The 27,525-nt window shown below is 44.3% G+C and overlaps 1 protein-coding gene across 1 annotated transcript in view; it reads left to right on the forward strand.

The window, feature by feature from the left end:
* Window positions 1-27,525, forward strand: part of LOC117466473 (nck-associated protein 5-like) — a 156,694-nt gene that overhangs the window by 16,550 nt on the left and 112,619 nt on the right. Inside the window, exons 3-4 of the mRNA XM_071207061.1 lie at window positions 13,754-13,844; window positions 16,121-16,264. Coding sequence (XP_071063162.1) covers window positions 13,754-13,844; window positions 16,121-16,264 — 235 coding nt within the window. The remainder of the gene's footprint in view (window positions 1-13,753; window positions 13,845-16,120; window positions 16,265-27,525) is intronic.

The following is a 27,525-nucleotide window of genomic DNA, read 5'->3' on the forward strand; positions in this document are numbered from 1 at the left end:
ACAGAGGACAAAGCGTCTCTTTTCCTCTCCCTCTTCTGAGAGCCCAGCAGCTGATCTCCCTCTCCTGCAGGGGGGCGTGGTCAGCTGCAGCTCATTTGCACTAAAGATACGTCACAGAATCAGCCCTTGCAAAAACAGGGCTGGAAAAGAGCAAATAGAGCGAAATGAGGCATGGCTAAAATGCAGGATCTGTTTGGTATTTTGAAAATTCACAGACATGTTTTATATAGCTATGGCCCTACAATATATTTGTCAAATATAGCATGATAGGTTCACTTTAAGTTAAGAGCACACATGAGATTGTCTTTGCTTACTTTTTGGGAGTACCAGCCTTTAAAACTTGATATGAAGAAGTGTCAACCTACTGCTGGAGACTTCCACTGCGTCCCCTCTTATTGATCCGCCCTCCCAGCATACCATAAAGAGATCCGCCCTCCCAGCATACCATAAAGAGATCCGCCCTCCCAGCATACCATACAGAGAAATAACAACCCAGCGTTATGTCCAGCCAAGTGCCGGGCGGCTGACGGCCCCTCATGATCCCACTTCCATCCCATCTGCATATGCTCAGCGAGGTGTGAGATTAGGCCTGATGATTTGTGACTGCAAATTAATCCGACCCTGCCACGCAGAAGATTTCTGCGCTGATGCCTGATATTTAGGGAAATTAGAAATGAGGTTTGTTTGTTAGTTAGTTAGTTAGTGCAAGAGGAAGTGTCAGTCAGCTGCAGAGCATAATACATAGAACAGAACCGTCAAATGATGTTAACGTCTCTAACAACTAGCATGTCTTCTTTAAGTCACCATTTATGTTACTTCAGCTATAGAGTTAGAGTCTATCTTGTAAATTAAAAACTTAAAGATACATTCTCTCTCTTTCTGTATTCTGTAAAATATTTTATCCTGGAATAATTTAGAGTTACAGGGAGAACATAAAAAACCATCAAAAAAACATGACTCATCCATCACAATTTGTTAGAAGAATGAAATAAATAAGAATAAAATAAATAAGAATAAATGAAAATGCATGACTGCACTGAAGGAGTTTCTTTTAAAGGTCCCCTGGCATGCAACATTCACTTTTTAATGTATTTTCTACATAACTATGTGTCCCCGGTGTCAGGAGACTCCCAAAGTGTCAGAAAACAAAACCCTCTCTTTTGTCCTCCGCCCCACATCTCTAAGAACGGGGGAACAACGGAGCTGATCCAGATTTGCGTCCGATATGACGTAATATCTGAAATGTGGGTGGGCTTTACACACACGGCCCTATCAGAAACGTCGCTATCAGAAACAATGCCCGACGTGTTTTTGGACGTAATATGGTCTTTGTTTACGTTAGCAAGCATCGCTAACACTCAGAGCTAACCTGTACGGAGAGAGTGTGTGCAAAGAAGCAGGAAATAAAAGGAACTCACCTTGTGGTGAACCCGCGAGAGAGAAAGCGGTTGAGCTCCATACTGTTTCAGAAATAATCCTTGATGTGGTTTGGAACATGATATGGTGTTTAATCACGTCAGCGTTTAGCTGAGTTTCTGCAGGTAGAATTCTCCTGCATGAGCTCCCCCTCCTCTTTTTTTTTTAAAGCTACGGACCCAGAATCAGCACTTTAGGGCTGAAATAGAGGGGTATGAGGCTAGAATGGGTGATCTGTTTGGTATTTTGAGTAAAACACTCCATAGACATGTTTTGTATATATTTGTATATATCTGAGACTTAATATATGCCTACCAATAGTATAATAGGAGACCTTTAATATGTGATAAAATTACAGATAGATGCGTGGACTGTCAAAAACCCAGCACACACATGCAAAGTTATTAGTGGTGAGTGACCTGATGCTTTATGGAATAAAGTATGAACCTCTGAGGAGAGCAGCAGCGGGGCGCTTCCCACACAGCTTGTTTGTTGTATCGTGGAAAGGGGTCCCGTTGCAGTAATCAAAGGGAAGTAGGCCGTTCGTCCAGTTATTGAGTGCAGCCTGTGGCAACATGTCACAGAGCTGCAGAAAGCCCCCGGTCAGAGGGGGGGTCAATCCCATTTGAGACTCATTTCATATACAGACTGTGAACGCATGCATCAGTGCACATTGGGGCTACCGAGGTGTCCCTGAGCAAGGCAGCGTTCCCTACATTAATAACAGTATTTATTATTGAAACATTACCCAGTGACCACTATAGAAAACCTAATGAAATATAACAGGAGCTGCAGTGTAGTGAAACCATAAAGAATCAAACTCCGAACAATAAGGAAAGTGCAGATATATTCACTTGAAGGAGGTCATATCGTGAGTGCTGGGAATTAGCTCAAAGAGTGTTTCTGCTTTTTCTATTCAGCAATCATTTCATTGCCAAGGTGCAGTCGAAAGGGCTTCTGCTGTCCTGATGTCAATGGGAGCTCATTCCACCCTATAGCACCCGGATAGCGGACAGGCGTGTTTCTGAGGGGACCCTCCCGTACAGCAAGTCGGTGAACAGTGAAGACTGCTCTCAGCTGCAGTTGAACTGTGAGCTTACAACGTGTTAGTCTGCTGGGTAAAGTCCCACCGAGCGTCAGGATAGGTGCTGATCCTCCACCACCATGAACATGTGATGTTTAGGTCAACATGTCATCCATTGGGTAAAGCCGTAGATTAGTTACACAGCACAATCAGCACTATACTGTTATTCATGTGTTACTTTGCAAGTATGAGCTGCAGTGTGTCGGCAATGTATTTAATCATACAAAAAAAGCATGGAAGCAATGTTGAACTTTTCCTGTTAATCATCTACAATATAACATTATTTATGAATGTGGCACTTTTCATTCAAACACATGCTCTGACGCTTCACATAGAGAGAACACAAAAGTATACCATACAATACAATACAATATTAAACATGTATAAATACAAATCAGTGGAATAAGAGAAAATAAACTGGAGGATAGGGATTCAAATTGAAAGGCTAGCTTGAAAAGATTTTTTATTTAATTTTAAATAAACTTCATTTGGAAATCTGCTTTTCAATCAGCCATCCAAGGAAAACATTTAAAAATGCTTATTGCAATTATTTTAAATAAAAAAGAACTCTGTTGAACCATAATGTCTGTCATGCGTCCCCTGTGTTATTGTACTCTGTGATTGCTGTACAAGAAGGAGTGTTTTTCAGCTGCATGTGAAACTCCACCAATGTTACTTATGAAGACCAGTTCATTGGTCACTGGGAGTAAACCAGTGAAAGCTTGTCATCTGAGTCCAGCACCTTCATGTGACATTCCCTCAAATAAAAGTAAGACCAAGCTGTCATTCAGCAGAACTTCTGAAATGAGTTTGAACCCGGAGGGAGACGGCGCTGACCTGTCTCCTGCCAGACTGCGGTCATGTGACGAGGAAGAGGCCTTAGGTTGGAGTCACGCGGGGCAGCAGCTTGTTTTCCTTCTTTGTGAACTGCACATTATTCCCCCACGGTCCACAGAGACACCGACCCACTTTCCCTCAGCGCCCCCTCACGAGCACAGAGCTCTCTGAGCCTCGTTTAGATGAGCAGCATGTGAGAGTCAGTAGCACAGCAGCACGTGGTGAGAGTCAGTAGCACAGCAGCGTGTGGTGAGAGTCAGTAGCACAGAACGTGGTGAGAGTCAGTAGCAGCACGTGGTGAGAGTCAGTAGCACAGCAGCACGTGGTGAGAGTCAGTAGCACAGCAGCACGTGGTGAGAGTCAGTAGCAGCACGTAGTGAGAGTCAGTAGCAGCACGTGGTGAGAGTCAGTAGCAGCGTGTGGTGAGAGTCAGTAGCAGCACGTGGTGAGAGTCAGTAGCAGCATGTGGTGAGAGTCAGTAGCAGCATGTGGTGAGAGTCAGTAGCAGCACGTGGTGAGAGTCAGTAGCAGCATGTGGTGAGAGTCAGTAGCAGCATGTGGTGAGAGTCAGTAGCAGCACGTGGTGAGAGTCAGTAGCAGCACGTGGTGAGAGTCAGTAGCAGCATGTGGTGAGAGTCAGTAGCACAGCAGCACGTGGTGAGAGTCAGTAGCAGCACGTGGTGAGAGTCAGTAGCAGCGTGTGGTGAGAGTCAGTAGCAGCGTGTGGTGAGAGTCAGTAGCAGCGTGTGGTGAGAGTCAGTAGCAGCGTGTGGTGAGAGTCAGTAGCAGCGTGTGCTGAGAGTCAGTAGCAGCGTGTGGTGAGAGTGAGTAGCAGCGTGTGGTGAGAGTCAGTAGCAGCACGTGGTGAGAGTCAGTAGCAGCGTGTGGTGAGAGTCAGTAGCAGCGTGTGGTGAGAGTCAGTAGCAGCATGTGGTGAGAGTCAGTAGCAGCACGTGGTGAGAGTCAGTAGCAGCACGTGGTGAGAGTCAGTAGCAGCATGTGGTGAGAGTCAGTAGCAGCATGTGGTGAGAGTCAGTAGCAGCATGTGGTGAGAGTCAGTAGCACAGCAGCACGTGGTGAGAGTCAGTAGCAGCACGTGGTGAGAGTCAGTAGCAGCACGTGGTGAGAGTCAGTAGCAGCGTGTGGTGAGAGTCAGTAGCAGCGTGTGGTGAGAGTCAGTAGCAGTACGTGGTGAGAGTCAGTAGCAGCGTGTGGTGAGAGTCAGTAGCAGCGTGTGGTGAGAGTCAGTAGCAGCATGTGGTGAGAGTCAGTAGCAGCGTGTGGTGAGAGTCAGTAGCAGCACGTGGTGAGAGTCAGTAGCAGCACGTGGTGAGAGTCAGTAGCAGCGTGTGGTGAGAGTCAGTAGCAGCGTGTGGTGAGAGTCAGTAGCAGCGCGTGGTGAGAGTCAGTAGCAGCATGTGCTGAGAGTCAGTAGCAGCACGTGGTGAGAGTCAGTAGCAGCACGTGGTGAGAGTCAGTAGCAGCGTGTGGTGAGAGTCAGTATCAGCGTGTGGTGAGAGTCAGTAGCACAGCAGCACGTGGTGAGAGTCAGTAGCAGCGTGTGGTGAGAGTCAGTAGCAGCGTGTGGTGAGAGTCAGTAGCACAGCAGCACGTGGTGAGAGTCAGTAGCAGCACGTGGTGAGAGTCAGTAGCAGCACGTGGTGAGAGTCAGTAGAAGCATGTGGTGAGAGTCAGTAGCAGCATGTGGTGAGAGTCAGTAGCAGCACGTGGTGAGAGTCAGTAGCAGCATGTGGTGAGAGTCAGTAGCAGCACGTGGTGAGAGTCAGTAGCAGTGTGTGGTGAGAATTAGCTCAAAGAGTGTTTCTGCTTTTTCTATTCAGCAATCATTTCATTGCCAAGGTGCAGTCGAAAGGGCTTCTGCTGTCCTGATGTCAATCGGAGCTCATTCCACCCTTTAGCACCCGGATAGCGGACAGGCGTGTTTCTGAGGGGACCCTCCCGTACAGCAAGTCGGTGAACAGTGAAGACTGCTCTCAGCTGCAGTTGAACTGTGAGCTTACAACGTGTTAGTCTGCTGGGTAAAGTCCCACCGAGCGTCAGGATAGGTGCTGATCCTCCACCACCATGAACATGTGATGTTTAGGTCAACATGTCATCCATTGGGTAAAGCCGTAGATTAGTTACACAGCACAATCAGCACTATACTGTTATTCATGTGTTACTTTGCAAGTATGAGCTGCAGTGTGTCGGCAATGTATTTAATCATACAAAAAAAGCATGGAAGCAATGTTGAACTTTTCCTGTTAATCATCTACAATATAACAGTATTTATGAATGTGGCACTTTTCATTCAAACACATGCTCTGACGCTTCACATAGAGAGAACACAAAAGTATACCATACAATACAATACAATATTAAACATGTATAAATACAAATCAGTGGAATAAGAGAAAATAAACTGAAGGATAGGGATTCAAATTGAAAGGCTAGCTTGAAAAGATTTTTTATTTAATTTTAAATAAACTTCATTTGGAAATCTGCTTTTCAATCAGCCATCCAAGGAAAACATTTAAAAATGCTTATTGCAATTATTTTAAATAAAAAAGAACTCTGTTGAACCATAATGTCTGTCATGCGTCCCCTGTGTTATTGTACTCTGTGATTGCTGTACAAGAAGGAGTGTTTTTCAGCTGCATGTGAAACTCCACCAATGTTACTTATGAAGACCAGTTCATTGGTCACTGGGAGTAAACCAGTGAAAGCTTGTCATCTGAGTCCAGCACCTTCATGTGACATTCCCTCAAATAAAAGTAAGACCAAGCTGTCATTCAGCAGAACTTCTGAAATGAGTTTGAACCCGGAGGGAGACGGCGCTGACCTGTCTCCTGCCAGACTGCGGTCATGTGACGAGGAAGAGGCCTTAGGTTGGAGTCACGCGGGGCAGCAGCTTGTTTTCCTTCTTTGTGAACTGCACATTATTCCCCCACGGTCCACAGAGACACCGACCCACTTTCCCTCAGCGCCCCCTCACGAGCACAGAGCTCTCTGAGCCTCGTTTAGATGAGCAGCATGTGAGAGTCAGTAGCACAGCAGCACGTGGTGAGAGTCAGTAGCACAGCAGCGTGTGGTGAGAGTCAGTAGCACAGAACGTGGTGAGAGTCAGTAGCAGCACGTGGTGAGAGTCAGTAGCAGCACGTGGTGAGAGTCAGTAGCACAGCAGCACGTGGTGAGAGTCAGTAGCACAGCAACGTGTGGTGAGAGTCAGTAGCACAGCACGTGGTGAGAGTCAGTAGCACAGAACGTGGTGAGAGTCAGTAGCACAGCAGCACGTGGTGAGAGTCAGTAGCACAGCACGTGGTGAGAGTCAGTAGCAGCATGTGCTGAGAGTCAGTAGCACAGCAGCGTGTGGTGAGAGTCAGTAGCAGCATGTGGTGAGAGTCAGTAGCACAGCAGCACGTGGTGAGAGTCAGTAGCAGCACGTGGTGAGAGTCAGTAGCAGCGTGTGGTGAGAGTCAGTAGCAGCGTGTGGTGAGAGTCAGTAGCAGCGTGTGGTGAGAGTCAGTAGCAGCGTGTGGTGAGAGTCAGTAGCAGCACGTGGTGAGAGTCAGTAGCAGCACGTGGTGAGAGTCAGTAGTAGCACGTGGTGAGAGTCAGTAGCAGCGTGTGGTGAGAGTCAGTAGCAGCATGTGGTGAGAGTCAGTAGCAGCGTGTGGTGAGAGTCAGTAGCAGCACGTGGTGAGAGTCAGTAGCAGCACGTGGTGAGAGTCAGTAGCACAGAACGTGGTGAGAGTCAGTAGCAGCACGTGGTGAGAGTCAGTAGCAGCATGTGCTGAGAGTCAGTAGCACAGCAGCGTGTGGTGAGAGTCAGTAGCAGCATGTGCTGAGAGTCAGTAGCAGCACGTGGTGAGAGTCAGTAGCAGCACGTGGTGAGAGTCAGTAGCAGCAAGTGGTGAGAGTCAGTAGCAGCACGTGGTGAGAGTCAGTAGCACAGCAGCACGTGGTGAGAGTCAGTAGCAGCACGTGGTGAGAGTCAGTAGCAGCACATGGTGAGAGTCAGTAGCAGCACGTGGTGAGAGTCAGTAGCACAGCAGCACGTGGTAAGAGTCAGTAGCAGCACGTGGTGAGAGTCAGTAGCAGCACGTGGTGAGAGTCAGTAGCAGCACGTAGTGAGAGTCAGTAGCAGCACGTGGTGAGAGTCAGTAGCAGCGTGTGGTGAGAGTCAGTAGCAGCACGTGGTGAGAGTCAGTAGCAGCATGTGGTGAGAGTCAGTAGCAGCACGTGGTGAGAGTCAGTAGCAGCACGTGGTGAGAGTCAGTAGCAGCATGTGGTGAGAGTCAGTAGCAGCATGTGGTGAGAGTCAGTAGCAGCACGTGGTGAGAGTCAGTAGCAGCACGTGGTGAGAGTCAGTAGCAGCATGTGGTGAGAGTCAGTAGCACAGCAGCACGTGGTGAGAGTCAGTAGCAGCACGTGGTGAGAGTCAGTAGCAGCGTGTGGTGAGAGTCAGTAGCAGCGTGTGGTGAGAGTCAGTAGCAGCGTGTGGTGAGAGTCAGTAGCAGCGTGTGGTGAGAGTCAGTAGCAGCGTGTGGTGAGAGTCAGTAGCAGCGTGTGGTGAGAGTGAGTAGCAGCGTGTGGTGAGAGTCAGTAGCAGCACGTGGTGAGAGTCAGTAGCAGCCTGTGGTGAGAGTCAGTAGCAGCGTGTGGTGAGAGTCAGTAGCAGCATGTGGTGAGAGTCAGTAGCAGCACGTGGTGAGAGTCAGTAGCAGCACGTGGTGAGAGTCAGTAGCAGCATGTGGTGAGAGTCAGTAGCAGCATGTGGTGAGAGTCAGTAGCAGCATGTGGTGAGAGTCAGTAGCACAGCAGCACGTGGTGAGAGTCAGTAGCAGCACGTGGTGAGAGTCAGTAGCAGCACGTGGTGAGAGTCAGTAGCAGCGTGTGGTGAGAGTCAGTAGCAGCGTGTGGTGAGAGTCAGTAGCAGTACGTGGTGAGAGTCAGTAGCAGCGTGTGGTGAGAGTCAGTAGCAGCGTGTGGTGAGAGTCAGTAGCAGCATGTGGTGAGAGTCAGTAGCAGCGTGTGGTGAGAGTCAGTAGCAGCACGTGGTGAGAGTCAGTAGCAGCACGTGGTGAGAGTCAGTAGCAGCGTGTGGTGAGAGTCAGTAGCAGCGTGTGGTGAGAGTCAGTAGCAGCGCGTGGTGAGAGTCAGTAGCAGCATGTGCTGAGAGTCAGTAGCACAGCAGCACGTGGTGAGAGTCAGTAGCAGCACGTGGTGAGAGTCAGTAGCAGCACGTGGTGAGAGTCAGTAGCAGCACGTGGTGAGAGTCAGTAGCAGCATGTGGTGAGAGTCAGTAGCAGCGTGTGGTGAGAGTCAGTAGCAGCACGTGGTGAGAGTCAGTAGCAGCACGTGGTGAGAGTCAGTAGCAGCACGTGGTGAGAGTCAGTAGCACAGCAGCACGTGGTGAGAGTCAGTAGCAGCACGTGGTGAGAGTCAGTAGCAGCACGTGGTGAGAGTCAGTAGCAGCGCGTGGTGAGAGTCAGTAGCAGCATGTGGTGAGAGTCAGTAGCAGCACGTGGTGAGAGTCAGTAGCAGCACGTGGTGAGAGTCAGTAGCAGCACGTGGTGAGAGTCAGTAGCAGCATGTGGTGAGAGTCAGTAGCAGCATGTGGTGAGGGATGACGGAGAGGGGGAAAGGCAGATGAACGTTGATAGGAGTCAGGTGGATTGTGCGACTTGATGCTGAGCTAGTGCATGAGACCAAACTTTAAGGAGGGTGCTGAGAAAAGTGTCCAAGTGTCACAGTGAAGGGTGCACTTCCTGCTGAGGCTCAGGTGCTGTGAAAGATAACCGGCAGGAAAAGTGTTGAAATAATATGATTGTGTATCATATTTGTTATACAAGAAGATGTGTCAACTCAACAACATCGTTTTCTGATGGAGGCATGGTTTACTTCAGGAAAAAGGGTTTTGCTTTAACTTAAAATGTATTTCAATCATGCAGTTAATCAGATCAGTGTGACAGCAGGGATTACGCAAAAGTGTCAAAGAAAACCTTTCCCCTCATTGTTGTCTCCGCTTTAAATATGTTGGTAACTTGGTAAATGGAAAAAGCAAACACATGTTTTGTAAAAGATCAAGGTTTGGAAGATTGTTCTGCATCTAACTTACGGACCCTTGTATTCACATCAGCCGTCTCCTGGCTGGAAGAACTTCACGCAGACTCTCGTTGGGCTTTGATCAGAAAGGTCTTCCTCAGAAGGAATGAGCACAGACAACAGGACGACGTGTGTTGTCTCAACCTGTCATTACGATGCAGCTGCGTTCTATGGGATGCCATTTATGAGAGAGGCTAAAAGGTTGTGTTGTAACCCTTTGAAATATATGTGTCTTGTTACAAAACAATGTACATACACACCAACAATAATCTATATGTGAATATGGGTAAAGGGCATACACATCGGTGATCCTCTTGAGGTGTGGAACACAGCCAGTCGTTGAGTCCAGTGTGCTGTCGATGCTGGTCTCTCTCTTTAGCTGTCCCTCTCTGACCCTCTCCGTCCCTCTCTGTCCCTCTCTGTCCCTCTCTGACCCTCTCTGTCCCTCTCTGTCCCTCTCTGACCCTCTCTGTCCCTCTCCGTCCCTCTCTGTCCCTCTCTGACCCTCTCTGTCCCTCTCTGACCCTCTCTGACCCTCTCTGTCCCTCTCTGACCCTCTCTGACCCTCTCTGTCCCTCTCTGACCCTCTCTGTCCCTCTCTGTCCCTCTCTGACCCTCTCTGACCCTCTCTGACCCTCTCTGACCCTCTCTGTCCCTCTCTGTCCCTCTCTGACCCTCTCTGACCCTCTCTGACCCTCTCTGTCCCTCTCTGTCCCTCTCTGTCCACCTGGTTGTTGCCAGCTGCCGGTGTCTGCTGTTGTGTGGAGCAGGTAGTGTGCGGCTGGGTCTGAGTGTTACACCGTCCCATCACCCCATCCCACCTGCAGCAGCTGATCACATCTGCCTTTCACTTCCTTTAGACTGCATACGTTTACATCAAGTTACCATTTCTACTTTGTCTGGATTTCCAGCTGAAAGACTATTAGAGACCCTTACCGCAGACACTGTTATGTTTTCAATCCAGAGAAAGCCTGTCATAAGCTGTCAACGAGTGTGTGCTCGCTGGTCAGAGTGGACAAAAGGAAGGCTGCGTCCTCTCATCCTCATCACTTCCCTTTCACTCCAGCTGTTGGCTCTAAAGGTCAGACTGCACCGCCCCCCTTACCTTAAGTACTCAGATCTTGTACTTGAGTAAAAGTAGAAGTACTCAGATCTTGTACTTGAGTAAAAGTAGAAGTACTCAGATCTTGTTCTTGAGTAAAAGTAGAAGTACTCAGATCTTGTACTTAAGTAAAAGTAGAAGTACCAGAGTGTAGGAATACTCTGTTACAGTAAAAGTCCTGCATTCAAATGTTATTCAATTGAAAGTACAAAAGTATTATCATCAAAATATAGTTACCAGAAGTAAAAGTAGTCGTTGTGCAGCTTGGTCCATTTCAGAATAATATATGATATGTTTTATAATGATTGATCATGAAAGTGTTCTCAAAGCTGGTGGAGGTGCAGCTAGTCTGAAGTACTTTGTAGACTGCAGGGTAGCTGGTGGATTTACTCCAGGTGGAACTCAAGTCTGATTCAACACTTGGTTAGATTTCACATCATTCATCCACCTCTGTAGAGTAACTGAAGGTATTAAATACATGCAGTGGAGGAGAAGCACTCGGTGGGCAGAAGCTTAACCTCTTAAGCCCTGAGGCCTCAGGCTCAGAACAAATGACTGTATCTTGACTTCTAAAAGGGAACATTAATAATCTTTTCTCTCAAAGCAATGATACACCTAAGTTGGTTGTAGGAGTGTCAGAATCAATATAGATGTTTTTATTTTAGATAGTGTATCTGCCGTATCTCTGGAACCCATTGGTCGATTTGGGTGATTGACACCTCTTTGTAACCGTTAGAGCCAATAGAATCGAGGGGAAGTTCCGAAATCCTTCTAAACTTTACCATTGAGGAGTGAGAGTGATGCGCACGCAGTTTGCCAAAAACCGGAAGCTCTCTTACACTCTATAGGAAAAATACGTTTATTGCCATTAATGTTATGATGGATTATCAGTAATCATTTCAAAGTGACACAGAGACATTGGATTAACCTTCAGCTGCGTTTATATGCGTTGTAATGCCCTTGAACACAACTTTTGATCTGAAAACAGCAAAGGTAAGACGTATTTGCCATTTTGGCCCCGTAAAGTGAAGTTGTGTGTTGTCTTTCCTGGCTTTCGCTGCCGTGAGTTTTGGTTGCACAGTGATGAAACTTATACATGATGTATAAAATATATCTACCGTGAGTTCTGTGCTAAGTAATATTGTCTGATAGCTGAGTTATTTCCCGTTAAGTGGGGTTAAGTTTTGAGGGGGCTATCGGGCTTAACCTGTTAACCTGCCGGCGGGGGCAAACACAACAATATTGCACGAAACTGTGTCTCAGGGCTTCTTTACATTTAACAACCTATGAATGTGTCATACCCACTTAACGGGAAGAAACTCAGCTAACTGACGATATGAACCATTTTTACCGAAACAAAACAACTCTAACGCCAAGCCTCTGCACTAAGCGAAAGGGTGCTAACGCACTTAGCACATACTGTAACTCACGGTAGCGATATTTTATACTTCATGCTATCTGCACAAATACGTTTTACCTTTGCTGTTTTCGGATCAAAAGTTGTGTTCAAGGGCATTAAAACGCATATAAATGCTGCTGAAGGTTAATCCAATGTGTCTGTGTCACTTTGAAATGATTACTGATAATCCATCATAACATTTATGTCAAAAACAGAGTTTTCATATAGAGTGTATGAAAGCTTCCGGTTTTGGGCATGCTGGCTGCGCATCACTTCCCCTCGATTCTATCGGCTCTAACGGTTACAAAGAGGTGTCAATCACCAAAATCGACCAATATGGCATGTGAAGCTGACAATTGAGCGGCCCGACCAAGCAAGGAGGCAGAGGCAGAACGTCCAAAAATACAACCCGGTGTGGGCATTTATTCAAATCATAAGCACATGATTCACAGCCTCAATTGCTGTTCCCCTGAACACAGTCAGCAGCCACCAGGATCTCACCCACACTACCTGCCTCAAAAGAGACAGGGCAACAGACCCTAAATACACACACTAATCAGCCATTTGACACAGGTGGGGGGGGGGGAGTCAACACAGGGCACCAGGTGCACACAATCAACAGCCACAGACATGGGGGAAGGGAACACTTTTAACATGAAACCAGGATACAGAGACAGACAAACTAGTTACATAGATTACATATATTCCCATGCAATGTTTTAGTGCTATATTACCCGTAACGGAGGCCGAGATCTATGGGCCCAGAGGTCACCTCCGTTACATGGCAAATACACCCAAATCACCCCAGAGGTGGTTTTCTTTTTCTAAACCTCTCTAAAAAGGTCAAATGTCACTTGTTTTGCATCAATCTTCATACAGGGTACTTATTATATGTTATTGGATTCCTAAAGGTTTTAGTCTACTATCCCATCATTCAAGGGTGGTTTTCACTATAAGCAATGTTTTGTTTACTATATGTTCAATCTGAATCTATTTTAAAAATGAAAAACATCTATATTGATTCTGACTTTTCTACATCCAACTCACAGGTGTCTCATTGGAGGGCTTGGGGCTTAACAGGTTAAGAGGATACAGTTGCACCCCCCCCCCAAACTTCCAGTTCATCTCAAGATAGTGAGAGCTGACATTAACAACGTGTCACTGATCCCAATACCCTCCTGACACACATTTCCGTTATGAAAACGGATTTGTAACCAGGGGTAAGGTTTTAATTCAATGTGCTCCCTTTCCCCTCCCAGGGTCAGGATAAGACCCATGCTCTCATCTCTAAACTCAATTGCAGGTTCTGGCCTCAAACTGTCAGGTTACAGTAGACCCCAGTGGGTTAGTTTAATGGCAGGCTATTAAAGGAATGGTGGGCTCCTCATCCTTTAAAATACCTTCTTAATGCTCTGAACTCAGACCCATAACGTCTTTCCTGATCAACTCTGATAAAAGGCTGTTCTGAGTCGTTCACTCCCAGGCACAGCCATCTTCTCATTCTGACACTTTTGCTCAGGAGTCTGTCTTGTATTCCCCCATCATCATATGATGTCTGATATGTATGGTCTGTGGACTGCTACTGAAAACCTTTTTATTCTACTTTTGCAGAAGAAAAACAACTGATCACAATAAATTCATGTGACTATATTTAAATATTTTCAATCAAAACAGTTAAGAAATAAAAGACTAAAATGTTGTCGCTCGTGCCCATCGTTGTTCTACAGTTTAAAGTCTCGGGTTCTCTCACACGTTCTTCGATTGAGTGGGGTTATCTGACTTGTGCCTGTTGTGTTCTTGAACGCAGCATGGAGGAGACGGTGCGGACGCTCCTACAGAACCAGGACTCACTGGAGGGGCCCAAAGTGGACCCGCTGGACCTGATGAAAGCCTACAAGGTACCTCCATCACCTCAGTCTGATAACACTGATGTTCATTCTGCTGTGCGTGCGCTCACCATTTAGATTGAGTCAAATGACATCCTGTCTGGAAACTGACAAAAGGTATAAATTGTCATAAAGTATACAGTATCTAATAAGGTAAAAAGTAGTTCCTACAAATCATGCAGAACGTCCCATAATCATAGCAGAATGCTTTAATTCTTATCATGATAAAACTTTTGAAACTTGAACAAAAAAATGTGAATTCTATAAATCATAGTTACTTTGTGAGTCCCCTTACTGTGTTGGCGTGTGAGCAGGTTTTTGTCCCCTCACTGTGTTGGCGTGTGAGCAGGTTTTTGTCCCCTCACTGTGTTGGCGTGTGAGCAGGTTTTTGTCCCCTCACTGTGTTGGTGTGTGAGCAGGTTTTTGTCCCCTTACTGTGTTGGCGTGTGAGCAGGTTTTTGTCCCCTCACTGTGTTGGCGTGTGAGCAGGTTTTTGTCCCCTCACTGTGTTGGCGTGTGAGCAGGTTTTTGTCCCCTCGCTGTGTTGGCGTGTGAGCAGGTTTTTGTCCCCTCACTGTGGTTGGCCGTGTGAGCAGGTTTTTGTCCCCTCACTGTGTTGGCGTGTGAGCAGGTTTTTGTCCCCTCGCTGTGTTGGCGTGTGAGCAGGTTTTTGTCCCCTCACTGTGTTGGCGTGTGAGCAGGTTTTTGTCCCCTCACTGTGTTGGCGTGTGAGCAGGTTTTTGTCCCCTCACTGTGTTGGCGTGTGAGCAGGTTTTTGTCCCCTCACTGTGTTGGTGTGTGAGCAGGTTTTTGTCCCCTCGCTGTGTTGGTGTGGATGGATTTAGGAACCCGACTCTGATTGAACCATAAACCAAATGCAAACGAGGCTCATGATTAAAAATACTATTTAGTTTGGGTCTAAAGTTACCTATTTCCTGCCCTTTCATGCCACCATCCATCCATCCTCTTTTTTAATCACCGCTTTTTAATATTTGGTTTCTGCAGCTCCACATTAATCATGAACTCGAAGTGCTTGCCACTGCAGGCCACTAAACACATGACAACAACGTATCATCTCATACAGAGATGAGGCTCGATTTACAAAGACATGCTTCTCTGTCTCATTTTCATTTCCCCAAATAATGTATCAGTGTAATTAAATGCATATATTTGTTTTGCCAATGTTGTTCTGACATGCAGCAAAGTGAGATGAAACCTGGCTTTTTTAAACATACATTTCTGCAGTTCGAGGTTACAATCTGAGGCCAGAGTCAGAATCAGAAATCTAGAACGACGCAGGCCATGGCTAATGCTGCGTTCACATGGTACACAGATGGTCCACCTACAGAGGTTGGATGTCGTTCTTCCATCTTCTGTGTGGTCATGAGTAAAGACGTTGTTTTATTGTATGGCTCAGAGAAGTTTGCCACTTGGGGACTTCGTTTATCCGATGATTCCAACATCACATGAATGCTGCACTAATGCCAATCTTGCAATGGGAACAAAAAAAAGTCGATCATGCCCCATGATTCAAATCTGCAGCAGAATGTAATGGATTCTTCTGTGGCCCCGGCTCTACACTTCTCATGAGAGTCAGGCAGTGTACATGTGCTCTTATGAAAATGAAGTGTCTCAAAGTGTACAATTCTTTGTGCACGCTATTTTCTGAACATGTTAAACGAAATAATCTAATGCAAAGTGGTGGGGACAGAATTGTCCATTTCCAAAAGTGGTGGGGGCATCTGGCGTCCCCAGTATAAATGACTCTATGCCTGAAGGCCACACAAAAACATTTAGGGGGTGAGTTACCTGCAGCGGTATTACAATAGCTCACTTGGTACATCTGGAATAGCCAGCTGTTTGGTATGGTATATTGTTCTTATGTTTTACGTAAATCTGTGTTTTTCAGATAAAAGAATTATCCCCTGGAGAAGCGGATTCTTGTTGTTGAGCAATGAGACCGTTGATGTAGCTCGAAGCAGATGAATTAATCCCTACATCGTCCCATCACAACCTCAGCTAGCCCGCTAACACTTGGTGCTGCTGCACAAACATGAAGCTATGTGTGCTAGTTTTAGCTTCATCCGTACTGATCACTAAATCATAACTCAACATGCTGCAGGCTACATACACTTCACTTCACTGTCACATTACATGGGGTCATTTTGTATTCCATGTTCCCTCATTAAGTATGGCTTTATGAGTTTTTGTATATTTTCAGGAGTGGTTTTATCTTTACTGCTAAGCCCAGTATGATGAATAATTCTGTTTGATTTCTTTGTGTTCAGGACAAACTCCTGGAGGAGATGTGGAAGCAGCAGGACAGCCTGGAGGGTCCGTCCGCCCCCCCCGCAGAGAGGCCTGCTGAGTCGGAGGCCGGCGGAGGGTCGGAGGACAGCAACCCCCTGCTGCAGCGCCTCAGAGCCCTGGAGGTAAAGAGCATGGTCCAACCCCCCCCCCCCCCTCCCCCTCACTCTTTCCCATCTTCCCACCACTCCTCTTGTTCCCCATCCTTAAAATGTCACATTCATAGAGAGAACCATGTGTTTTATTAGATGTCTTTAATTAGAGACATGGAGCAATTGACTAGCTTGGGGACAGAAAACTGATAAGGACTGATAGAGACAGCAGTGATGACATTATGGTCTGTTTGTAAGGCTGTCAACACTAACTCTTTAACACTTGCGATTCATCTATAAACCTTAGTGTGTTAAAAGCAGAATTAAACAAATGAATCACATAACCAAGGTTGACCCCAAACTACTCCCATAAGTTCAGCGTGGATGTATACCATGAATTGCTTGGCAGTGAAAAAGCAAGAAAACTGAGGAGCTGGCACACGCTGCATGTATTACTCTGACATCAGACCACCAGACACCAGTCAGAACCAGCAGGACCCGCGTGACGACGGCCCACCTGATCCAGGAGCATCAACCATACTAACATACTTTAAACATGTAATCCGTTACAATAACTAGTTACATGTCAAATGAATAATCCAATCAACACATAATACAATGTAACATTAGAAAAGAAGAAAGATATTTCATAATAATAACGTCATTGTTTACAAATGCTTTGTCAAGCTTAATACATGAATTAAAAGCATAGACTGTATTTTTGAGGGCTTTACGACGCCATTCGTGTCGCAACATTTTGCACAGCCGCCAGGACGGGTGAAGAATTTGACATTCTGGAGTCAATGGGTTCAAAATGTCCACCATGCTCGCTAGCGCCACCTATGACAATCAAATGTATGGAATAATTTACGTAGATGTGACCTGACATTTTTCACACTTATCTGGGTGCACCTGCTCAACATATTATCCTCTTGGACCCCTAAGCTACGCCTACTTAAATGGTGTTGTAATTAGCATAATATGAAAAACAGTGAGATGTTCACTTTAATTTCAATTTCGAGTGTATCAACACTAAACTTAATATACAGCATCGGTGGAGGGTCAGACACATTACCAAAGGAAATGAATATGATAAATCAATCAATCAATGTTTATTTATATAGCCCAATATCACAAATGTTACATTTGTCTCAGTGGTCTTCACAGTGTGTACAGAATATCAGTATGACAATACGACACCCTCTGTCCTTAGACCCTCTGTCCTCAGACCCTCTGTCCTCAGACCCTCTGTCATTAGACCCTCTGTCCTTAGACCCTCACATTGTACAAGGAAAAACTTCCGGAGAAAACTCAGTTTAAAGGGAACATGGGAGAAACCTCAGGGAGAGCAACAGAGGAGGGATCCCTCTCCCAGGACGGACAGACGTGCAATAGATGCCGTGTGTACATTGAAAAGATAATACATTTGCAACATAGGTAGTCCAAATGTTTGGAAATGCATGTGTGTATAATAGGAAGATCAGGAGAGCTGGATCTGATTTATATGGACATACATGCGATTGAAGTATAACCGGACGTGAGAGAGAGATCAGAGATCAGCTGCTGAGTCTGACGGAGACACGCAGCTCTGCATGATCACCTGAAGCCCCGCCCACTGTTTAGCGAGCTACATGAGAAACTAGAGGCTTCTCAATTCTTAAATTTCCCCTCCTCGACTCCCCTCCTCGACTCCCCTCCTCGAGACTTAGTCCCGCCCACAGGAGATGCGAGCGGAGGACCGAGGAGGGGAACCGAGGAGAGAGGAGGGGAAGCAGCAGACGTTTAAAGAAATGAGAACTCCTCTCCTCTGAGCGGTCATATTAAAGCGACGTCCGTTCATTATTACGTGGCAACAGCTGCATCAGCTGTCGGGTGTTTCGTCATATTTTATAATCTCTGTTAGATCAGCTGAACATTGTTCCCCCACATATTTACCTTGAATTCATTGAGAGTGCGGTATAATGAGACAATACCAGGCTACAGATGTGGACACACACACACCCATATATTTATATAAATATATACAATTTAAAGTATGAGAGCACTCTCATAATAACGTAACACAATCAGAGACTGGATATATATCCCCCCCCTCTCTCTGGTCGCTGAAATGGGGAATTGAAATTACGGGCCAAAAGTTGTATTTGCAAGTATTAAAAGTAAGCAGAGGACACCAAACCAACTGAGACCTGTCTGTCCGCCGCATCTGTGCACTGTACAACACACACATACACACTGTACAACACGCACCTACACACTGTACCAGTGCGTGTTGTACAGTGTATAGGTGCGTGTGGTACAGTGTGTAGGTGTGTGTGACACACACCTACACACTATACCACACACACCTACAGCTCCTAAAGCATAATCAGGCTACAGCCGTTGTGTATTTTATTATGTGAAGCACTAAATGGGTTTAGAAAAATATCGACTCTTTGTTTGTAGATAACTACTAAACTAAAGCAAATAAAGAGAGTAGGCCTGTTATACTGAGTGATATTTATTTTACACACTGCTCTGCTTTCTGCAGGACCTCACAGCTGTTCTCACTGTAAACATCGCGTTGCGATGAGAGCAGGTTCTAAAATAATATCCAGGGGATGCATGCAGAGCTGTCATTGGCTGAGATAAGTCCGGCCGTGCGTCACGCCTCCACCGATCCCGGAAATGCATCCGCGGAGGAGCCGTGGAGGAACCATCAGTGTATCCTCGGTTATAGCTCCTCCAGAGAGCCTCCTCGACGCTCGATCCTCGATCCTCGGTCCTCGGTTTGCATTTAGAGAAATGAGACGTCCTTCAAAATGGCGCACTGAAATTCATTTCCGGGTCACTACCGGAGGACCGAGGAGTCCAGGAGTCCAGGAGGGGAAATTTGAGTATTGAGAAGCCTCTAGAGAGAGAGAGAGAGAGAGGATCCGTTTCTCCCGTGTTATTATCCAAAGTTAATGTAAACTTTTGAATAATGTACTTCATCTACTATAAGTAGTTTGCTTGAATGTAATAATTATGTTGTTTCTTGTTTGTGGAATCATTTATTGAAAAATGAATCGGAACTTTTCGATCTGTTACGATTATAAACTAAAGCAATATAAAAATGAGCCCCATGACCTGAGTTTTAAACATCAGCATATCCGGTCATAGTCCAGTAATTACCTGCTAACGGAAACTCTGCTACACAATTCTTATTATTATTATTGAAACATGACCGGTAAGTTTCAAATTTGTCTGGCAAGAAAAAATCCTAGCGGAAACCCTGCCCCCCAGGAAGTCGGACATATTGAAGAATGATGCATTTTGGGCACACTTTTGCTAACTCCTCATAGGAAAATGATCAGAACATTTTCATTTCAGGAGGGGTTAAGGCCCCCGTAACACTGACCAGGGACCCCCCCCCTCCAAAAAAACAAACAATATTACGATTTATTTGAACTACATCAAATCAGAGACCCGGATGTACAGCGGAGATTAAACTGTTCATTACCTTATAAAAGCAAATACTGTTTATGTTTTTTAATTAAATAGTCACTTAAAGTTACTAAAACAAATACTCTAAATAAAAAAAAATATTGAAACAAAGGACTGTAACCAGGGTAGGAATTTCATGGCGGACATGAAGGTCATGGCCGTCGTTTCCCTTCGGTCTGGCCGTTATGCCCCACAAATAATTGTACGTCCTACGGCCACCATGGCCTTTGTGCCCCTCACACTGTTAAGATCTCGAAGATACGAATATTCATTTCTTAGAGTTTCACCGCGGCTGTCAGCTGTGTTTACTCCTGTCATTCAAACAGGGCGTGCTGGAGAGGGGGCGGGGCTTATATCCATGTAAATACTGTGGTGGAAACCAACTACAACAAAATTAACATATTTTACCGTGATTTAATTGCAATACATGTTTCAAAATGATGTCGAAGTAAAAACATACTGATACCGGTTAGTAAAAACCATGAATTAATGCTTTGACGAGTCTGCAGACAAGACGGCAGGCGAAAAACCTTTTAACTAACGTTGTAGCTTCTCCGTCCAAACTAACAACAACAACGTCCTAAAGACAGAAATAAAGCAGCGACTGTATTCGCCATTACACAGACAGTCTGTGTTTTGTTCATGTTTAACTTTTGTCCAGTTTCTAACCAGATATGAGGAGTTGTGAGCTCTGAGTGCTAACAGCTAACGGCTGATGTTTTGGTTTTCTGATTCAACGTCAGTGGCTGAGATCCTCACTGCTGATTGACTACCGCGAGAACGCGTCACACGATTTTGACGCTCGAGTTGAAAAAATGTGTTCCTCATAGTCTGTCGTGGTTTTGTTCCATTTCAAAGAGCTTTGACGCTCGGCGTAACCTTGGCGCACTGCCACTCCAACATCCAATCCTAGAGCTTGAAGATTAATTCACGGGGTATGTCAACGGGACTGTAGTCCCAAACGATAGCTGGGGATTATGGGTAGTGTAGTCCTTCGGCCATCCTAAACTCTGCATTTTTTTTCCGGATACCATATATATTAACACCATATCCCAATGTGCATTGCGGCTAAAACATCAAATCAACAGCTTCAAGCTGAGGATCTTGGGTAATCTGTTCAGTCGGTTTGTGGTTGTCACTACCCGATCTGTCCCCCTGCCCGATCTGTACTGTGCATGTACGAGATGGTCCTTCATATTGGACAACTCCGTACGGCAACCCAAGTAGGACACTTGACACAGTGGCTTTTAGCAAAGCTCAAAAAGAAAACTCGAGAGAGATGAGTTATTGTTATTACAACGTGACTTCACTATTATTTAACAACTCTTTTGATTGGGTTCTTTTATTTGGGGTTAAGTACATTGTCAGAATAAGTGAGAAACAGTGTTGGGCAAGTCTCTTCCAAAATGTAATATATTACATATTACTTATTACTCTCTTTTGAAAGTAATAAGCACATTACAATATTACTGTCTGTGAAATGTAATGAGTTACACTACTTTGTAGTTACTTTTTAGTTACTTTCACCAAAATAACCGCAAAAGAATGGCTAGGTGTTTTAAATGCTGAAATATAGTTTAGTGCAGCTCATTATACATCCAGTGAAGGGCAATGTGGTATAGCATAACAACTGTGTAGGCCCTTAAGGCTACTAACAACTTGTATTACACGGCTTAGTTGAATACTCGATTCTGATTGTAAATTCTTAACATGTGACAATCCAGCAGTACAGACCACTGTCAAGGACTCTAATGAAGGTTGCTAAGGAGGATCAAGAAAGAGAAAGGAAAAGACGTTAAAAGACGGAGCGCTGGACGTCAGATAAATCACAAGAAGAAGGCAGACAGGAAGTGAACACTAACAGGACACGGAATGGGCTCTGTAGTGTGTTTAGTATGTGGCCGTGTACAGGCCCGGTTCCAGAACAAAATGACTCAGGGTGCCTCTGAGATTACAGGGGGTGCAGCAGTAGCAGGTTTACATGAGCAATAGTCAGGGTTCGTACGGTCATTGAAAACCTGGAAAAGTCATGGAAATGCAAATTCCAAAAAGTTATGGAAAACAATATTTTTCCCAAAGTTTTGGAAAAGTCATGGAAATGTAACTAAAGTTGCGTCAAATATAATTTACATTTTATCTAATCACCGAAATAATCTGCGATCGCGTGCTGTTATGTGCCATCATGACGCGCATGGTGTTATTTTGTAATATATGAAGCTGTGTGCTCGAGACTTCCTGCCTGTCGGCTGAACTCTGCTGCTCCGGGATGAGGGTCAGCTACACTATCTACGGTGCGTTCGTTAACTGTGCGGAGTCACTGGCACAGACTGCACCGCTGGTGAACAGCTGTTAGAACGGGCCGCTCAGGTGTTCAGAGCAGAGCGTGATGTGAACTGAAACGTTTTTCTGTCGCAATATTATTTAAGGAATCGTTGAGCTAGCTAGCTAGCATACATTGTCACTATCTGCTAACGTTAGCTTTAGCCTTCGTTTTCTAATAGTTTTTTTCATAGGCTATAAACAGAGGTGGTATAAGTATAGATATACTTTTACTAGAGTAAAAGTAGAAGTACTCAGATCTTGTACTTTAGTAGAAGTACTCAGATCTTGTACTTGAGTAAAAGTAGAAGTACTCAGATCATGTACTTGAGTAAAAGTAGAAGTACTCAGATCTTGTACTTGAGTAAAAGTAGATGTACTTAGATATTGTACTTGAGTAAAAGTAGAAGTACTCAGATCTTGTACTTGAGTAAAAGTAGAAGTACTCAGGTATTGTACTTGAGTAAAAGTAGAAGTACTCAGATCTTGTACTTGATTAAAAGTAGAAGTACTCCGATATTGTACTTTAGTAGAAGTACTCAGATCTTGTACTTAATAAAAGTAGAAGTACTCAGATCTTGTTCTTGAGTAAAAGTAGAAGTACTCAGATCTTGTACTTGAGTAAAAGTAGAAGTGCTCAGATTTTGTACTTGAGTAAAAGTAGAAGTACTCAGATCTTGTACTTTAGTATAAGTACTCAGATATTGTACTTAATAAAAGTAGAAGTACTCAGATCTCAGATAAAGTCTGATTCAACACTTGGTTATATTTCACATCATTCATCCAGATCTGTGAAGTAACTAAAGGTATTAAATACATGTAGTGGAGGGAAAGTACACCATGTACCTCTGAACTGTAGAGGAGAAGAAGAACAAAGTAGCAAAACATTGAAATACTTAAAGTACAAGTATCTCAAAATTGTACCCAAGTATAGTACTTGAGTTTATGAACTTAGTTACTTTACACCACTGGCTATACAGATAGAAAGACTAAGCGTTGCACAGAGGCATGAAAATACATTTACTCAACAGTGCTGCCAGAATGATAAACTGACTGTTACACAATTAAAATAAAAGCTTTTATATATTTCTATTAGATGTGACTCTTTGGCGCTTCTGTTATTATTACCTGCTGCTTTAGTTGTTCTGACTGCTAAACTCCTCTGTTATTCCTAAACCGATATTCCGTGGGGTCAGGGGTCGGGTCCTTGTCACCTTTTTCATACCTGATGACTTTGCCTCCCTGACTGCAGTTGCTTTAGCGAGTAGAAGCTAGTAAGCCTACTATTTGATTTGTTTTAGATAGGCACCACATGTTTCATATGCAGACCTTATTTTCCTGTTCCATGTTCAAATAAACCATTTTCAGTGGTCATTTTTTTTTGGTCATGGAAAATTAGGTAAAGGTCATTGAGAAGTCATTGAAAAGTCATTGAAAATCATTGGTGAAAAAGTGTATGAACCCTGAATAGTGGCCGGCAACAGCAATCCTAACCCCCGGAAGAAATATTTGAGAAATGACCCCTTAAATTATGACTTCTGGTGATGTTAGAGGGGGGGGGGGGGAGACTCCCGATTTCATTGCCCTCTCCCAGTTTCCTCCCGGGGTCATATTTCTCCCGCATTTCTCCAGATTTCTGACAAAATCAGATTTACTCACGACTGTTTCCACTTTAATACAGCTACACCATTGTTTGGTTTCCATGGTAGCACGTCTCTTTAGCAGCGCGCGCAACTCAAAGTTTGAGAGGGTGAGGAAGATGAAAACTGAACAAGAATCGACAACTCCACCCTCTGCTCACTCCTTTCCTGTAAAATACAGGTCCAGCCCACACATATATCGAAATCAGTCGGAAGTCGCAACGGCTAATTTAAAAATAAACGTGGATTTGCGTAAAAAACTATTTTTTCGGGGTGTGGGTATTTTGTTTGATTTTAAACAAACAAAGTCTTGGCTTTCAGAATATGAAACTTTTATTTCCAAACTCACACGATAAATACATTCTTTAAGCTTGTAAAGGGAAGATGACAGGAAATCTGCTCTTCCGCAGTGCCGCCCCCCCCTCCCTCCGGCTGACATTATGAATGTAACAGTATAGTAATCATAGATAACACGGCAGGGTCCGTTACAGTTTGTTTTCATCTGATTTCAAATAAACAAAGTCTTGGCTTTCAGAATATTAAACTTGTTTCGGCAAATTCAGATGATAAATGCAGCTTTGAAGCTTGTAGCGGCATAAATACAAGCGGAGAACGGAGTAACTCAACGTCACAGCAGGCACAACAACAGGTTTTCCCCGGGAAACAAACACAATACACACAAATGCAAAATTACACAAACACACACACACGTATCCACACACACACTCGCGAGCTTCCCCCAGACCAGTAATCCAAACGAAAATATCTTCCCTCCGTTACTACTTTGATCATTTGCTCCGCTAATAATCAATCAGATCGATGGATTCCAGAGAAGAGGAAACTTTGAAGGCCTTTTTCTCAAAATGATGACTCGGTGACAGTCATTATATAATGTGACATATTTCGCTTAATATTTGGAGCACAAAAACAATCCTGATATCATAAGAAAGCTAGGAATCTCCTCTTTCCAGCAGGGTATACAACTCAAAATGTGTCTTCGGGTCAATGCGACTGATTTCGATAGAGCAGGTCACATATGCTCCATGGCGCTACAGGCATTGCCCTTACAACTACAATAAGCATGTACATGTTAATCTACAGCTCCTGCGATCCACTAGCACCGGAGTCTCCACCTGCAGACGCAGCCATCCTCGACAACTACTGTAGCGTCACCTTGGATACGAGTCCAAACAACTCACAGACACACAGGCCTGGGTGCTGACAGGGCGCCCTTTGAGCATCAGATCTGACGACACTGATTGGCTGAAATTATGTTTCGGCGGCATAGTTTACAGATAGCAACAGTCAGCTTGTTGGCTGCTGCTGCTCTGGCTGAGGGTCCTTTCTACCGCCCGGACGAGAGAGGGTAATGATACACGCTGCGGCCAGGCAGGAAACATGTGACTTATCAGTACCTTTAGACATCGTAAAACAATTTTAAACGAGATTTTATTGTAGATTATACATTTACTGATACCAACTATATAATATTTACCTTGTTCATTAAAAATAATAAATAAAAAAAATATTAATTTTTTTAAATATATTTTATTATTTTTAATTTTTAATGACAATCAAACATGTGGGAAGAGGGGGGGTGGCGCCCCTAGCTCCCCTATGGGCCGGCCGCCACTGCTTGTTGATAAGCTTAGGATATGAGATAGTTTTGTTGCCATTTGTGGTGAAGGCATCTGTGCTATTGTATGCATTATTTTTTACCCAACATTTCTACAGGCATGGCCAACACACTCTCACTCCCTAAGCGTCCAATAGCGACGTTTGGTCAGTGTCCGTGGCGTCCAATTGTGACGCTCCTAGGCTCCTTCACCGTCATAAAGGGACGCAAATAGCTTTCAACTGATTGCAATGTATTCCCATCTGCTGCGGGATTTGACGCTCATGGAAGCACGGCATTCGTTTATGTCGGCTGCCCTTAAAGGTAATGTGAGCGTCCATTCCCAGGAGTAAAGGATGGCAGAAGACACTACACTACCCAGAATCCCCAGCTATCGTTTGGACTACACCATGTGCTCTTGACAAACCCCGTGATAGTCCTCAAGCTCTGTGATTGGAGAGTGTGCTCCGAGGGTTAAGCCGATTCTCGAACAGCACTTGAAATGGGATGGAACCACGGCAGACTGTCCAAAACTGGATTTGAACGGGTCCACCGCGTCCCCCCTCCCCCACCCCGTCCCCAGAACTACACATGCTGGCTATTCTGTTTCGCAACATGTTCTCTATGGCACGTCTCTACTGGGAGTTGTAGTTTTAAAAGACGTTTTCGTATTTCCCATAATAAGAAGTTGCCAGTATTAAACTGTGTACATCCCTGGAGGTTTAGGGGACAGGAAACACTCACATTTAAAACATATAATTAATAAATGGGTGAAAATTGCTTGTGCCCAATATGGGCAGTATTAATATATATACCCACATGCCAGCTAAGGTCAGAAGAGCTTTATTTAACAGCTGGTCTTATGTGTGTGACCCCTGTGATAACATTACATTACATTCATTGATAAGCCTAAAACATGCACTTGTCAAGGTTCAGAGGCACATTTTGCAAATATGGCAGTAGCCATCGATCAGCTTAAGATAAGATATACTTTATTGATCCCAAGTTGGAACATTTGCGTTACATCAGCATGTGTAACAGTTAAATATGCAGTTGTGTTTATTTGAAAATCATTTAGTATAATCACATAAATTCTGTGTTTTATATTCAACAATTCTGTGTTCTTTATTTATTGATTGTTCAATACCTGACAAGGCCGGAGATGAAATATCTACATACATCTTATAAGAGTAATACATTATGTATAATATCAGTTAAAATAAGTGCTTCAACATAGTTAACATTGCTGGAGGTATGCACAAATATTGATAGATGTCTTGTAATGCACTATTGAGGAACCTGCAACCCAAGTTTTTCATTCAGTGCAGAACTACACCACAGTTGTGTAGGCCGATATGATATGTCAATAAACCTTAGAAAATCTTGAAATCTTGAAAGGGATGTGCAAAATAGTCATTATATACAGTCTTTAATGAACTATTAGTAGAGAATAACGAGTAATGAATATACTTTATAGGGATCGTATTAATATCTAATAATAAAAATATTGAAATTCAATAACATGCTTTAACCACCAGGTGTCCCTTTATATCAGCTGTGCACCTTTATGGTGTAAATACAGCCCATCTACCAATTGGATCAAATATAAAAGTGAGCCGAATTAGTGTTGATACTGCAAGGAGACGTATTGTGTGAAAAGAAATGTAAGATGTTGTTTAATAGCTGATATATTTATGATCCACGTCACGTTTTCAGTTCCTCATGTTTGTCTTCTCATCAGGGCTCTATAAATACAGAACTACGACAGATATGTAATATGTAATGCAGCCGAACCGTGTATTACAATGCCGTTATGTGATGACTTTCAAAGAGAAAAGCAAGCACACTCGGAATAAGGTATTATTATTATTTTGGTCTGTTTCCGGTATTTGTTAATGACGATGTGCTCTGAGATGTGAGACTGGAATTGCACAGGGGGGAAATAACGTAGGCTATCTTTAGATGCGGATTTTGTTAAACTAATATGTTTAGGCTGTGGACCAACACTATTCATTGACGGGGAAGGGGGTAGCAATAAAGATAACACCATTAAACAGTTACACAACATAACAGAAATAATATCGATAGCAGCGTCCCTAGCAACCACCTTGGTAACAATGAAAACGTCGCGATTTCCTGAAGTAATCTTCGTAATAACTAGCAAACTAAAGATCATGTACATCCACTGCACACATAATCTGAGATAACAACTCATATTTCTCGCATCAAATGACATCAAAACGCATTTTAATGGC

The sequence above is a fragment of the Pseudochaenichthys georgianus genome, chromosome 21 (genome assembly GCF_902827115.2).
Source record: "Pseudochaenichthys georgianus chromosome 21, fPseGeo1.2, whole genome shotgun sequence".
Lineage (NCBI taxonomy): Eukaryota > Metazoa > Chordata > Actinopteri > Perciformes > Channichthyidae > Pseudochaenichthys > Pseudochaenichthys georgianus.